This window comes from Meles meles, chromosome 1, assembly GCF_922984935.1.
Source record: "Meles meles chromosome 1, mMelMel3.1 paternal haplotype, whole genome shotgun sequence".
Lineage (NCBI taxonomy): Eukaryota > Metazoa > Chordata > Mammalia > Carnivora > Mustelidae > Meles > Meles meles.
This window is the reverse complement of record NC_060066.1, coordinates 62584526-62600206: the sequence shown is the minus strand read 5'-3', so window position 1 is coordinate 62600206 and position 15681 is coordinate 62584526. Positions and strand designations below refer to the sequence as shown.

Here is a 15681-nt window from a genome sequence, read left to right as displayed (position 1 = left end):
GAGCAGAAACCTGGCTGAAATGATATACAACTGGTCCAGCCAGAAAGACAAGCAGCTGACCCAATAGGATGAAAGTCTGATGCGGACAGTGGATGCCACCATCACAGCTTTAAGGGATTCGGAAGGGAACCCATCTCAACAGTAATTATGAAGCTGAGGAATTGGTAGCTTCTGATATCAACACGGTTTAATGTTTAAAATTCTTGACATCAAATTTGAATCCTTACTAAGGGTCATGAGGAATCTAACCCTGGAAGGCAACAGTCAAAATAAAGAAGGCAAACATATTATCATATAATCAATAATTAATTTATCTCATTATTCCTGTTATAGATTCATAAAACAATATCTCATTGATATTTCAAGGCCACTTATCAATTTTCAGACATGCACCATGAAGTGTGTATATAAAATAATCAGAACTTACTTCTAAGTCATTGAAAAACAGATGTGTGTCTGCCAAGTTGAAAATCATTTCTTCCATTCGCAGTCCAAGGGAAACTGATGTAGGTGGATCCTAAAAGAAGAATTTTTCAGGTCAAGTATATCCTTCAGGTTCATGGACTACACTGTCACAGTACGAGGGAATCTGTGCCAAGAAGGGCTGAGAGTAAGAGAGTCATCAGGAGATCGGGGCTCCAGCTGCTCTTGGTCTACGTGATCCAAACTTCAGTATGCAAATTTCAGTGACTTATTTAACAAGTGACCCAAATGTTGTTGGTACTTTGCATAATGAAGAAATAATCTGCTGCTTAAACTATTACAAAGATATAACACCTAGAGTTACGTAGACATATAAAGTAGAGGAAATTTAGTTTCATGCGCCTGTTTCAGGAGGAAGAAATTCAGTGACTGGAGAAGACACTGTTTACATTATGCCACAATCCATTAAGAGTATCTAAAAGCATTGCCACAAATACCAGAAAACGGATACAATATAGATTAATTTCAGAGTAATAAATACTATTTCAGATGATAATTATCATTATTTCTTATTTATTCAGACCGTCTGCCAATTTTGAGTATACTCATAGTAGGAAGTGATGGCCACTCTGACCACCTGGCACCACGCCCAGCCCGGGGAGCTGATCCTGACATTCACGTGACACTATCCCATTATCAAACAGTCAGTCCCATACACAAAGGGGAATACCAGCATTCTGAAATGTATGATGGCTTCCACCCAAAACATCAAGCCTTGGACACTAGTGATGAGCAGTCTGTCTCATCCACCCCATATCCTGATAACATTTACTGGCATTGAGATAAACTCAGGGGCTATGGAAATATTTGCAGTTTTTATGGTGTTACTGTATTGGTAATGTATCAAATCCAGGAAACAACATGGTTCATGGTGAAGGCCCTGCATAATTAGTGAGGAAGGAAAAAATGTCCGTAAAGTACACAAAGATGTAATGTGAATTTCTGAAGGTTTTACCAGCATCCTAACAACAATATTGGCTTTTACAAGTATGACATTTTAAATATTTCCAAACAGTGATTTCTGAATACTATCTTATTACCTCAGCAGACCTTTGGACTAAGTATAGAATCCACCGGTATCATCGCTGAACTAGGGAAGTGTTAACTGGATAGATTATGCCTTCACATGTCACCTACTTGTTGGTATACTCTCTTGTGGATCTACACTGTTCTACATATACCTTGTATGCTTTGTATATTTCTTTTGAGCACACTGTCTTCATTCCAAAACTCAAGACTGGTCTGTGTCCTGCCCCCTACTCCCCACGTATTTATAATCTATCAAGCCCTTGAGTACTGACCTCAAGCACCATCTCCTCATGGACTTTGGGAAAGAGCAGGACGTGCTAGAAGAAGAGCTCTGGACCCAGGCTCCAGGCTTGACCTTTCCTCTCTCACTTTGGTGTCCTCACTTCCTTCATCCTTAGTTTTCTCATCTAATAAGTCAGATGGCTAACTGACAAGCACTTTGTTCTCATGCGCAATTAAAAAAAAATTTCTCATCTCTTAACTGGGCACGACCATACCTGTTCCTACACCTTGGAGAGAGCAGGAGCCTGGGAGGGAGGGATGGGGGTGGAGACTCACTGGCTATCAGGGCCTATAGGCTGGCCAGGGAGGAGGAGTCAACACTGCCCCTGCACCGCTCACTTCTCCAGCAAGGCTCACATACACCCTGCCAGCAAGTCAATGGTCTATCTTTCAGGAGTCCCAAAGGGGGGACAGCTGAGCCTTTGGGGAAATAGAGCAGGATGACATTGCTAGTCTCAATTCCTGTCTTGCCTAGGCCTTCTCTTCCCACTGACTGACAGTGAGGAGGAGAGAGGGAACACAGTGTTGCCAAAAGTCAGGGGTTAGATTGGCAAAGGGGCAAAGAAAACACACCAGGGTTTATAACAGGGCAGAGAGGGAAGAAAGAGAAACTGAGTGTTCAAGAGCTGGGTAGGGAAGGACAAATAACACTGTCCTCAGATTTCCTGTTTGATGAGTTTAAATTATTGCTGTTTGGGGCTCCTGGGTGGCTCAGTGGGTTAAGCCTTCCGCTCAGGTCATGATCTCAGGGTCCTGGGATGGAGCCCTGCATCAGGCTCTCTGCTCAGCAGGGAGCCTGTTTCCCCCCTCTCTCTGCCTGCCTGCTTCTCTGCCTACTTGTGATCTCTCTCTCTCGCTCTCAAATAAATAAATAAAATCTTTTAAAAAAATAAATTATCCCTGTTTAATACCACCTTAAAATCCATGCAATTTTGTAGGCAGAAGAATTAAAAATAGTTCACAAGTAAAGAAAAACTTTCACTGAATCTTAGTTTTATAGGAAATTGCTCACTCACTCAGATTCCAAATCAGTAAAGTGTGCTGGAAAAAGCAATTGCTCAAATATACCCTAGAGCAGAACTAACCAGTAGAAGTTCAAACAGCTGTTTCTAAAACAAAACACCTGACTAAGGTGTTTACTCCCTCTAGCTCAGGCCAATAAAAATACACTGACTTGTCTCATAACCATGTCAATGAATCTTTTTATGTGGCCAGGTGGAAGAGACTCACCACATTTATTTAATTGCCAATTCTGGAATTTATGTGCCATGGTATTGTTACTTTTGAAAAAGTATGATTTCTCCTTGATAAGGTTGCTTACTTATACCACCATCAAAAGAATTACTCCATTGTTTGTTAATATATAGCCTACTTTAACTTTACTTCATAAATTATAGTAATGACTTGCTAGTTGGAATACTAATAAATTTTAAAGGCTTGTTCAGACTTGTGGTCAAATACAACACAGATGTTGGCCTTATTTACCTTTTAATGTTTTTCTCCTTTGTTATTAGCTGTCCTTCCTTCACATTTTTTATACCTGCTGCTCCTCTGTATTGTTATGAACCATTTACTACACCAAAAGAACAGTTTGACAGTGAACTGGAATGAGAGATTTTTAGAATAGGAAGGGGTTCTAGTTGAGAATACGGTTTCTCAAACATTTTAAAACCACAATCCATGGTCAAAAATACATTTTCCATGATGGTCTAGTATTCTCTCTCTCCTTCTTTCTTCCCCTCCCTCTGTTTCTCCCACAAAAAGAGCCGAAATGAAGATCTGTCAAAACAAGACTTTACCCACTTTTTGGAGTACACTCTGATAATTTTCCATTTCATGGCCCACTAATGTTATCAGGACCCACAGTTTGAAAAGAAGAGCTCTGGGGGCGCCTGGGTGGCTCAGTGGGTTAAAGCCTCTACCTTTCGCTCAGGTCATGATCCCAGGGTCCTGGGATCGAGCTCCGCATCGGGCTCTCTGCTTGGCAGGGAGCCTGCTTCCTCCTCTCTCTCTCTCTGCCTGCCTCTCTCCCTACTTGTGATCTCTATCTGTCAAATAAATAAATAAAATCTTTAAAAAAAAAAAAAAAAAGAAAGAAAAGAAAAGAAGAGCTCTGGAGTATACCCCCTTGTGATTTTAGAGACAGGGAAATGGAGTTGTAGCAGTGTTCTGATCTGCTCCTGCTACAGGGCTGACTGGCTGGCAGAGTGCACAGGCCGCCTCACCCACAGTCGTTTACCTAGAGGAAACTAGCAGAAGAGCAAACAGATAACCGTGTTCACAGGTTTGCTTACACTGCAGTGCTCGTATTGAGGTGAAATTTATTTTATAAAAATATTTTAATACCTTCAGATTTTTTGACTATATCTGATACAAGTCAAATGTGACAAAAGCCAACAGTGAGCAGTTAATAAATTAGTCATAGCTTGATGGCTTATTTTGGCATATTTAAAGGAAGAAAAAACCCACATTTTTTAGACCAAAACTGAGACATTAAAATCACCACGTCTTTGGCTTAATCTTACTTTTCTTGTGCTTTGCAATAACAAATTCCAGAGCAGCAGTTATAAAATGGATGCTTTTATAAAACCCTTTTTTTGTTATATCATTTTTGAAAAATTATTTAGAACTTTGCCTCCACTTCAAAGAAACATGTCATTTAAGTAAACCTTGGGGCCAAATGTTTCCTTTTTTTTTTTTCCCCAGAACTTGACCCTCTGGGACACTTGTCACTGTTGTTCAATATCTTCTTGACATTTCTCCTTCCTGGTGCCTATAACATCATCACTATTTTTTGAAGCATCTTTCTAGAATCTGAGTACCCATCATCAATCCCTTAAATGATATGGGCCCTTGGGACTGTTTTATCCATTTCTCACTGTTGGGGGTCTGCCTTACAGACCCCAACACACTCATGGCTTCAACAACCACTCCGCTCCCTTCTACTAAATTTTAGATCTCAGCTCCTATCAGTTACCTGTGGGTCATTTCTAGCTGGATGTCCCATATAGCATCTGAAACTCAGTGTGCGGCACATTAGATTCATCATAGTTTCCCTGGAAACCTACTGTTTTCCTTCTTTAGGAGAATGGCAACCTACCAGCCCCAAACCTTGGCATGCTTTTAAAGAGCCTCTCTTTACCCCACATCAAATTAGTCATGACATCTTGCCATTTGGATCCAGATTTCATGCCTTCCTTGTACTCACTACTCTCCAGCACTCCCCTTTCCCACACCCCAGTCATGTGCCTCCTCTGTGGATATCTGCAATAGTCTCTTTTCCTGGGTTCTATGCCCAGGCTCTCACTATGACAATGTCACTCTCCCATCAATTTTAGAAAACATCCAAACACTTCAACAAGTACTAAAGGCCCATAAATGTCAGACTCTTGCATACCTCCCTAACATGTGACCAATTTATAGTTTTTCAAACTATTCATCTTGAAATCTTTTCTTCAAAAGTTGACTAGGCAGAACCTTATATTAAAGAGGAGGGTCTTTTAGATGTTCATTGACAAATGAATGGATAAAGAAAATGTGGTACACACACACACAGTGGAATATTAGCCATTAAAAAGAATGAAATCTTACCATTTGCAGTGATGTGGATGGAACTAGAGGGTATTATGTTAAGTGAAATAAATCAGTCAGAGAAAGACAAATGTCATATGATTTCATTCATATGTAGAGTTTAAGAAACAAAACATATGCTCATAGGGAAAGGGAAGGGAAAATAAAATAGAGGAAAACAGAAGGAGGAAACCCAAGAGACTCTTAACTATAGGAACTAACTGAGGGTTGCTGGAGGGGAAGGTGGCAGGGGACCGGGCAATTGGGCGATGGGCATTATGGAGGGCACTTGAAGTAATGAGCACTGGGTATTATTTGCAACTGATGAATCATTAAATTCTATCCTTAAAGGTAGTAATACACTATATGTTAATTAAACCGAATTGAAATTTAAAAACAAAAAAAGAGGAGGAGCTCTGATGGACATTCCTACCAAAGCCCTTAAAAAAAATTAGGGCAAACAATCAGTTTCCACTGTTTACCCGTATTAGTATGATGAGGTCATCACCCCTTCATCAGTTGAGAGTCTCATCCCTGACTTTTCCCAGCCTGGCTGCACTGGGTGCCATAGCTGTGTGTGCTCTTGTCTAAGGAGGCAGGGCCATATCCTTACATCCTTATCTCTATATCCTTGGGATCTAGCACAATATGCCTGGCACAGAGATTTCCCAAAGTTTTGGGGAATAATAAATGAATGAAAAGCAATAAATAGAGTATTTCAAATAATTACAATAAAAAAATTAAATTTGTTCTTTAGTTAATTGTTAGCATTCAATATTGGTAAAGAAAATTCCTAGATACCTAGCTTAGGAAAAGAAAAACAAAAACCCAGACATCTGAGTCCTAAAATGATTCTATCTAAATAATACAGTATTAAACATATTAGGAATGTCTGATTAATTTGCAGTACCTGAAGAAAGAGCAGCCCATTCTTAGAACAGCGGTTTATAAAGTCTTTCTTATTTGCTTCATGTGGTAGGTAAGATTAGCATAAGATCAGCAGAGAATTATTTAATTTTTAAATTCAGTACTGGTATGCATTACAACATTCTACAAAACATATTCTTATGTGCTCTGCAATTCCGTTCCCCAGTAAGAATTGAATAATACAGTGAAGAGGCTCAAAAAGAGAAAATACAGTGAGATACTTTATCTTTTTCTCCTGGTTTACCAAGAAATAGTGTCAATTTACTATAGCTGTTATGCCCAGGACATCCTATGAGTGGAGACCTTCTTCTCAAGCTTTCTTACCAGAGCAAAACAAACAGCATCCAACATCCCATATACACACAGGGAACTGAAGTTTAACTCTGACCCTAAAATATTTTGATAGGATATTAAACTGCAAATGTCTGCTTAAAGTCATGAAAATAAAGTGAAGGAACTTGTTGCAATGTGAGGTTACCCCTGGCTATTGCATGTTAAGTCAAAGACGATTATGTCTACTGAACAGAAAGCAGCATTTAGCTGAAAAATTAAATAACAGTGAAATCTGCTGAGGACAGATTCAGACCTAAAACAACTGTTTTGCTTTCATCCTTTATCAAGTGATCTTTAATTATCTCACTGCCTCAAGATCTTTTTCTCCTGTTTCTGGGACACAGAATGCCCATAGAAACTCAAGTTGTTGTCATCCTATGCTGAAATCACCAGCAGCATCCCTGGCCCATTGTCATTTTTTTCTCTTTCTTGATTTTTTTTTTTTCAGCTTGATCACTGTTAATTATACTAGATGTTCATGTCATGAAAAATGCTTGAAAGAGAAAAAAAGAAATTCTAGGCAAAATTAGTATGCAGAAAGGCTGAAATGCTGTTAAATTCAGCCTCTAGAGAGATTTGTGTCTATTAGTCTTGAATTCACATGTTGAAAATCTATGATCTGTTTTGAATAAAGGAAAAGAGTGTCTATAAATACACATGGGTATTAGGATTTCAGAAGACTAGGATATGACCTCTTGTTACCCTATTTTCAAAGATGAGCTATGGCATTTGATAAATTATCAGGGCCATTAAATATGTAATCATTGCAATTTAGAAATTTGATGTTACTGAGATTCAGCCAGATGAAGACACTGTTGCTCCTGCAAGGCTGTTCCATTTGCTTCTACATGTCAGTCAAGGAGTTCTCTTAGGATGGCTGGTATTGAAATTGCCTTGTCCACAGTGCTTACGATGTTGTCACTGAGCTCACCTCCTGACTGAACGAGGTCTAATACTAACTAGGTCTAACACAAGGCATTCTCAGGGCAACTCTTTCACGACATGACCCAGAAATTAAAGGAGTTTCTTCTAAAATAATTCTTCATAACCCGTGGGCAAAAAACTCTTGCACGAAAGTGCAGAAGGGCATCAGAAATGCACACTCTCATAATGGTCACACCACAAGCTTTGCAGTCACAGAGTTTAGACTGGGGTTCTGAACTTTGTCATTGACTAGCTGTGTGGTGGTCAAGGTCAGTTACTTCACTTCTGAGCCTGAGGTCCTTCCTCAATAAAATGGGAATAAAACCGGTGTGTGTTAAAGGTTAAATTTGGTAATTTAAAATTCTGAACATAGTGCCTGGCAAGCAGGAAGCTGCTGTTGGTGTTACTACTCCTGGTAGTGGTGGTGTTATTTCTACCATTCCTATCACTACTACACCAATAGCTGTAGGTCAATCCAGACACGGGACTCCATGTTCCACTACAAAAAGATCATTAACATTCTAAATTCAAATTGGATGTGAAATTCAGGCTATTTAATGATAAGGGTAACCATAAATTCCCCATGCCAATATTTTTGAGATGACCATGTTTTTTAAGAGCATAGTCATCAGTGAAGCTGATTTGCATAGAAGCTAAACTTTTAACACTCAGTTATGAGTGTTATGATTCCCAGGAGAGCCTGCATTTTATTCTCACAAAAATAGCAACCAAGCTGTTTTGTACAAAGCTGGTTCTTATCATTAGGAGAGATGACCCAACCCTAGGAAACCGGCAATATGTTTCATATACTGAAGATTGAGAAGTTGAGTAGGAAGTAGTGTCATTCAGATAGGATCAAGGCACCATACTAATTAAGTTCAAACTTACAGGTATTCTTTAAAAACAAAAACAAAAACAAAACAAAACAAAAACATGTCCCTTTCATAGCCAAGCAGTGTGATCTTGAGTTAGACACAAATACCTCTTAGCCTACGCCATTAATCATTAAAAGGTCAGACTTTGTGAATAGGCAGGTATGCATATTCCAAATCCATTGTTTACAGCCAGTTAGTGAATGACTTGGCAAAATCTTGACCAAGTTTAAAAAAACCAAGTGGCTGTGGTGATGTATGGCAATAATCAGTAATTACTGAGTCGTGTTACAAATTTAGTACCTTCAATGTCTATAGGTCCTGAAAATGTTCAATGCTCACAAAATGCTGCTGTACTCCAGCATTTCAGGAATAACATACTGTCTTAGAGAGTTCTTGCTTGTGGTAGGGTTAAAGGATAAATTGTGGAAGCACTTTAAGAATATCAATGCGACATATCATATTAGCTACCATAGTAAGAAAAGTAAGTAAGTAAGTAAGTAAGTAAGTAAGAAAAGTAGGGTCTTCTAGTATCTGACTACTGGGAAAACGAAAACGTATTCCCATTCTTCAGCTCCATGATGTGGGCATTCTTTCCCTAATGTAAATAGTTAATTACTTCCAAGTCAAGATAACACTGTATACACATTATACATAAACCTCTGTTAAATATTATTCTTACACTGCGATTAGCAAGGAAACCACCTGCAGAGAAAATGCCTAAGGCTAAACTCAAGCCTTCTGGAGGACAGTAAGATTTACCTTTAAAATTAGCTGCCAAACATCAAGCACATCTACAGATTAATCACATTCATTCACTGGTTTGAAACTATGTTTGATAAACTAAAATTCACCATGCTACTGAAAAGATAATAAAGAAATGTGGCACCTGCCAGATTACTCAACATGAGCCACTGAGATATCTCTTTGTTCACTGGAAGTGACCAGGAAGATTTAATCAATCAAGCACCTTCAGTAATACTGGAGAGCTATTCAAGAAGAGGTATTTAAGAAAATCTCAAAATTAAGTAAGTGGTTTAGATTCACCTCCAAACTTGGCCTCACGCAAAATAGTTACAATCTAGGTATTTGCAACAAGAAATGTTAATCATTTTATTTCTGACAGTGGATCTGCATATCCTAGCTGAATTAATGAACTTATATTTTAACCCCCACCCCCACAACTCTTGAGTTTCTTCCTTCCTAATCACCTGTCTTTGAGCCAAGAAGAAAGGATATACAGGATAAGTAAGAACATCCTATAATGGATTGCTAAAGGGGACTGTCTAACCAGAATGCTGAAGTTTTAAAAATGACAGCAACCAGACATTATACACCTCTTACTAGAAAGATATACCCTTCTATGAAGTCTTCACCTTCCTACTCCCACCAATAAATAAATAAATAAATAAAAGGATCTAGTTCCTATATTTGTAGGAAGTACAGGGGACAAGAAATATGTGACAAAGGGACACAATGGGGATGTAATAAAGAAAATCTAGACTCCTAGGAAGTGTACAGGACCAATGGTCTGGTTACTTCAACAAAATTGCACAAGGGGAAAAAAAAAAAGATTGAGTGAGTCTCCATAGATTAAAAGACACTTGAGAGACATACAGTAAACTGTTAAAAATTATAAAACCACTGAAGAAAAGACTTTACAAACTAGTAAGAGAAGATAGAAGAAAACCATCTCAGTACAGTAAAGACCATATATGAAAGCCTACAGATAACAGCATAGTCAATGGTGAGAGCCTGAATGCTTTCCCTCTATGATCAAGAAGAAGACAAGAATGCCCCACTTTTGCACTTCTGCCTCATGGAATACTGGAAATCCTAGCCAAGTTAGGTAACAAAGGAAAGGAAAGAAAAAAACCATTCAAATGGGAAAGGAAGAAGTAAAATTATCTGTTTACAAAGGACACAATCTTACATGTAGAAAACTCTAAAGATTCCACACACATACACAAAAATCTGTTTCATTTCTATATACTTCTATATGCTAACAATGAACAATCCAGAAAAGAAATTAAGAAAATAATTCACTTTACAATAGCACCAAAGGAATAAAACTTAGAAATAAGCATAACCAAGTAGGCAAAAAGCTTATACACTAAAAACTACCAAAATGTTGCTGAAATCAAAGAAGGCACAAATAAGTGGAAAGACATTCAATGGGAAGACCTAATATAAAGATGTTAAAAGTACCTGAAGTGTACTATTCATGGAACGTCCATCAAATTCTCAATGGAATTTTTTGCAAAAATAGAAAAATCCATTATAAAATTCATATGGAGTCTCAAGGGACTCTGAATAGCCAAAACAATCTTGAAAAAGAACAAAGTTGGGTCTCATACTTCCTGGCTTCAAAACTTATTACAAACCACAGTAATCAAAACAGTGTGGTACTGACATAAAGAAAGAGATATAGACCAATGGAATATAACAGGGTCCAGAAATAAACTCTTATGCATATGGTCAAATGATTTTCACCAGGGGTTCCAAGACCATTCAATGAAAAAAATGATAGTCTTTTCAACAAAACTGGGTACTAGGAAAACTGGATATCCAAATGCAAAAAGAACAAATATGGATTATTACGTTAATCCATATACAAAAATTAACTCAAAGTGGACCAAAGACCTCAATTTAAGAGTGAAAGTATAATACTTTTGTAGGAAAAGCTTCATGACACTGGGTTTGACAGTAAATTCTTAGATATTACACCAAAAGCGAAGCAATAATAGAAAAAACAGATAAATTAGACTATATCTGAAAACTTCTGTGGGTCAAAGAACCCAGTTAGAGTAAAAAGGCAACCTATGGGATGAAAGAAAGTATTTATAACTCATGTATCTGGTAAGAGGTTAATATTCAGGATATATAAAGAACTCCTACAACTCAACAACAAAGCAATTTGATTTAAAAAAATGGGCAAAGGACTTTAACAGGTATTCCTTCAAAGAAGACATATGAATAGTCAATAAGCAAATGAAAAGATGCTCAATAACACTAACAATTAGGGAAACATGAATCAAAATCACAGTAAGATACCACTTCACACTCATTAGAATGGCTACTATCAAAACAGGGGGGGAAAGAAAAAAAAACCAGAAAATAACACGTGTTGATGAGCATATGGAGAAAATGGACTATATTTACATTGTTCATGAGAACATAAGATGGTATAGCAGCTGTGTAAAATAGTATGGTAGTTTCTCAAAAAATTAGGCATAGAATTATTATGTGATCGAGCAATTCTACTTCTGGGTATATACTAAAAGCAGGGTCTTAAAGATATTTGCATTTTAGGGATGCCTGGGTGGCTCAGTTGGTTAAGCGGCTGCCTTTGGCTCAGGTCATGATCCCAGCGTCCTGGGACTGAGTCCCACACTGGGCTCCGTGCTCGGCAGGGAGCCTGCTTCTCTCTGTCTCTGCCTGCCACTCTGTCTGCCTGTGCTAGCTCTCGCTCTCTCTCTATGACAAATAAATAAATAAAATCTTAAAAAAAAAAAAAGATATTTGCATTTTAAAACCTTTAATTGAAGTATAGTTGACATATTAGTTTCAGGTGAAAAAAACAATACAAAAAAAGAAAAAGCTATTTGTACACCCATACACACCTTATTCACAATGGCTAAAATGTACAAGCAACTCAAGAAGTGCCAGTGATGGATGGATAACCCAAATGGGATATACCCCTATAACGGCATATTTTATTCAGCCTTAAAAAGGAAGGGAATTTTGACACCTGCACACAACACGAATGAACCTTGAAGACATTATGCTAAGTGAAATAAGTCATTCAGAAAAAGATGAATTCTGTATGGTTTTACACGTATGAGGTAATTAAAGTAGTCAAAATCATAGAGACAGAAAGCACAATGGTGGCTGCCAGGGGCTAGGGGCAGGAGAGTAGGAGGCGTTGTTTAATGTATAGAATTCCCATTTTGCAAGGTGAAAAGAGTTGTGGAGACTGCTTGTACAACAACGTGAACAGATCTACTGCTACTGAACTATACACTTAAAAATGAGGAAGGAGGTGCCTGGGTGGTTCAGTCGGTTAAGCATCTGACTCTTGGTTTTGGCTCAGGTCATGATCTCGGGGTTGTGACACTGAGCCCCGAGTTGGGCTCTGGGCTCAATGGGGAGTCTGCTGGAGATTCTTTCCCTCTTCTGCTCCCTCTGCCCCTCCCTCTCTGTCTCTCTCCAAAATAAATAAGTAACTCTTTAAAAAAATGCTTTAAAAATGACTAAGAAGGTAGAGTTTACATGGTATGTACTTTATCACAACTTAATATAAAAATGAATTAAGAGTTAAAGAAATGGACCTGTTCATTATTCATTGAATAACAAAGAAATTACTATTAATTTGCTAGATAACTAAAGTACTGGGTACCATCTACTATTTCTATTCTAAAAAATTCTTCTAATGGAGTCTTAAATACATATTGAAATATACACACGTGAAATAATATATCTGGGATCTGTCTTCAAAAATAATCATAGGACAGAGCAGGGCAGGGGAGGGATGTGGTGAGAGGCAGATACAGTAAGATTCACTAGGTTAGTTTAGAAAGGTTACAGTGAGTTTCATTATACTAACCCATCTCCTCTTCTATACGTTTAGAAGCCAGTATAATACATTTTTTTTTTTAAAAATATAGAAAAAATACCCACCAAGACAAGACTGGTTGCATTTTGGAGATGAAACTATGGCTATTTAATTTGAAAACTTACATCACACTCAAGCCATATTTTAAAACGTCAAAATTTTTTTTAAAAGTCAAAATTACAAAAGCCTGGCAGAGTTCCTCAGCCTATCACCGTTTATTGAAAAGAAGGCGCTAGGCCTTGCTTGGTAATCCTTACCCAGGCTTAAGTGAGCTTTAGAATATACACAAGAATCTATGTCAGACACTGCTTTGCCTCCTAATTTTTATCACATGGGATGTTCGCTTCCAGAAAACCAGGGGAACTCCTACATTTATAATTGAAGCCACAGGACCTCCGTCTCCTGCACTGAGGAATGACGGTATCACATTGCAATGCTGATCGGCTGCAAAGGAGAATTCCCAGTGTAATTTAAGAATAGCGGTAACCCTAGAAGCATCTCATTTAGGGCCTCTGGCATTTATGTTTTGGTTGTACGGCTCCCGTGGATCCCGATTTTTTTTTTTTTTTCCTCATCCACAAGACTAGTGTTATCATCTGACATCCTATTATTGGCTATTTCTAACTAGTTACGTGATTATCGCTACTGGAGGAGAATGCCTGTCATGAATAACACAAGGGGACTTGTTTCTTTCTAATATTGTTATTCCTTTAGAGATCTTGTGGTTTCACTCTTTGTGGATTTCTAGTGGCATTCCTTCAGAACAGTCATGCCCCAGGGAAAGACTACTGTTGAAGAGTTACCCCTTCTCTCCCAGCAGCCCCCTTTATTAATTTATAAGCTCTGTGAAGGCAGGAATTGTGGCTAGCACCACTATACTATACAAATATATACTAACTGTATAGTATATATACATTTGTTCTATATATATACACACTATATATATATACACTATATAATATATATACAATATATTATATATACAAATACATACTACAAATATGTTTGCTTAAGAAATTATGGAAGACTAGGGCGCCTGGGTGGCTCAGTGGGTTAAAGCCTCTGCCTTCGGCTCAGGTCATGATCCCAGGGTCTTGGGATCGGGCCCCGCATCGGGCTCTCTGCTTCGCGGGAGGCCTGCTTTCTCCTCTCTCTCTGCCTGCTTGTGATCTCTGTCTGTCAAATAAATAAAAAAATTAAAAAAAAAAAAAAAGAAAAGAAATTATGGAAGACTGATTTTCTGAATGGCTTGTTAGTGTCAGGCTAGGAAACAAATAGTGTCTCAGGCATGAGAAGGGTGAGTAATCAGGTGTGTGTCTTGGGTACTATAGCCTGTGTAACATAGGAAATTTTGTGTGTGCAACTTGAGAAGGGTGCCATTTGCTAGTACAATTTTCTGAATTATTTCATGGATGTTTTCAGTGATCATTACCCACAGCTAAACTACTGCCAGAAGGATAAGGTACTAAGTGCCTCCTATTATGACAAATTCTTTTGACAGAGTCTTAAATTTGGGGTAGTCCCAGCATGGAGACCACACGGTATTAGCAGGGTACCTTAGCCAATAGGGACGTCACGGTGAATTCCTCTAGTCCCTGCTGGTGGGGGGCAGTGGGTAATTTCTTACATGACTTTTGCTTTATTCCAGTGACCAGGTGGAAGGAAGTTCATTCTTCTCAGATTTTTTTTTTGCCCATTTATGTTGAGAAATATTGTAGTTGCAACTGCATTGCTAATTCCATTATTTGTATGTATTTGGTTTTTTTTTTGTTTGTTGGTTTTTAAGATTTACTTGAGAGAGAGTGCATGTGTGTGTGCACAGGGAGAGCAGCAGAGGGAGAGGGAGAGAGAAAATCTTAAGCAGTCTCCCTACTGAGCACAGAGCATGATATGGGGTTTAATCTCACGACCCTGAGATCGTGACCGGAGCCAAAACCAAGACTTGGATGCTCAACTGACTGAGCCACACAGGCGCCTCTGTACATGATACTTGATCTTAACTATCTTTTAAGTAAGTGCTGCAAAAAATTTTTGAAGGGTCATATGCACTCATCCTCATGTCTCACTCCCTAGCTTTAAATGGCAATATAATCTATTTTTAATGTCAAACATGAATCACCCCTACAACCCTCCCCTCCCCACAGGCAGAACTGAGCCTGATTTAAAATGATTTTCTTAACCCATTTTCATTTACTGTCTCAAAAATTCTACTCCTCTGTGTCTCAGAGTGTCCATGGTCCTTCACGCCTCAAAATAGATAGTTTAAGGAAAACCTATTTATCTCTGCTTGGGTTTTTAGAATAGGATCTAGAATGTTTCTCTGAGTGTAAAAATAAAAAAAACTTTCTTCTTTCTCTAGAAATCTTAAAACTAGCCATTCAACTAACCATAAAAATATCTTCCTTTTATGTAATTGTATTAAAAACTACCTCCCTAGATTTTTAGTTTTGGCTTAAAAATGTCACAAGTGCCAAATATTACATCAGATCATGTACAGTCCAAAGAGAATAACAATCTCATTTCAGTTTTACTATAAGAACAATAAAAAATAGTGCCAAATATTAATAAGGATGCAAGTTTTCTTTTTTGCTTAGATATACCAGTAAAGCATTAACAGAAAAAAAATGTTCTTATTTTTAAAAAAAA

At 38.0% G+C, this 15681-nt stretch overlaps 1 protein-coding gene across 1 annotated transcript in view; it reads right to left on the bottom strand.

Moving 5' to 3' along the window:
• The window catches only part of EYA1 (EYA transcriptional coactivator and phosphatase 1), a 178046-nt gene that overhangs the window by 55882 nt on the left and 106483 nt on the right, over positions 1-15681 (bottom strand). The window contains exon 12 of the mRNA XM_046013512.1: positions 428-517. Coding sequence (XP_045869468.1) covers positions 428-517 — 90 coding nt within the window. The remainder of the gene's footprint in view (positions 1-427; positions 518-15681) is intronic.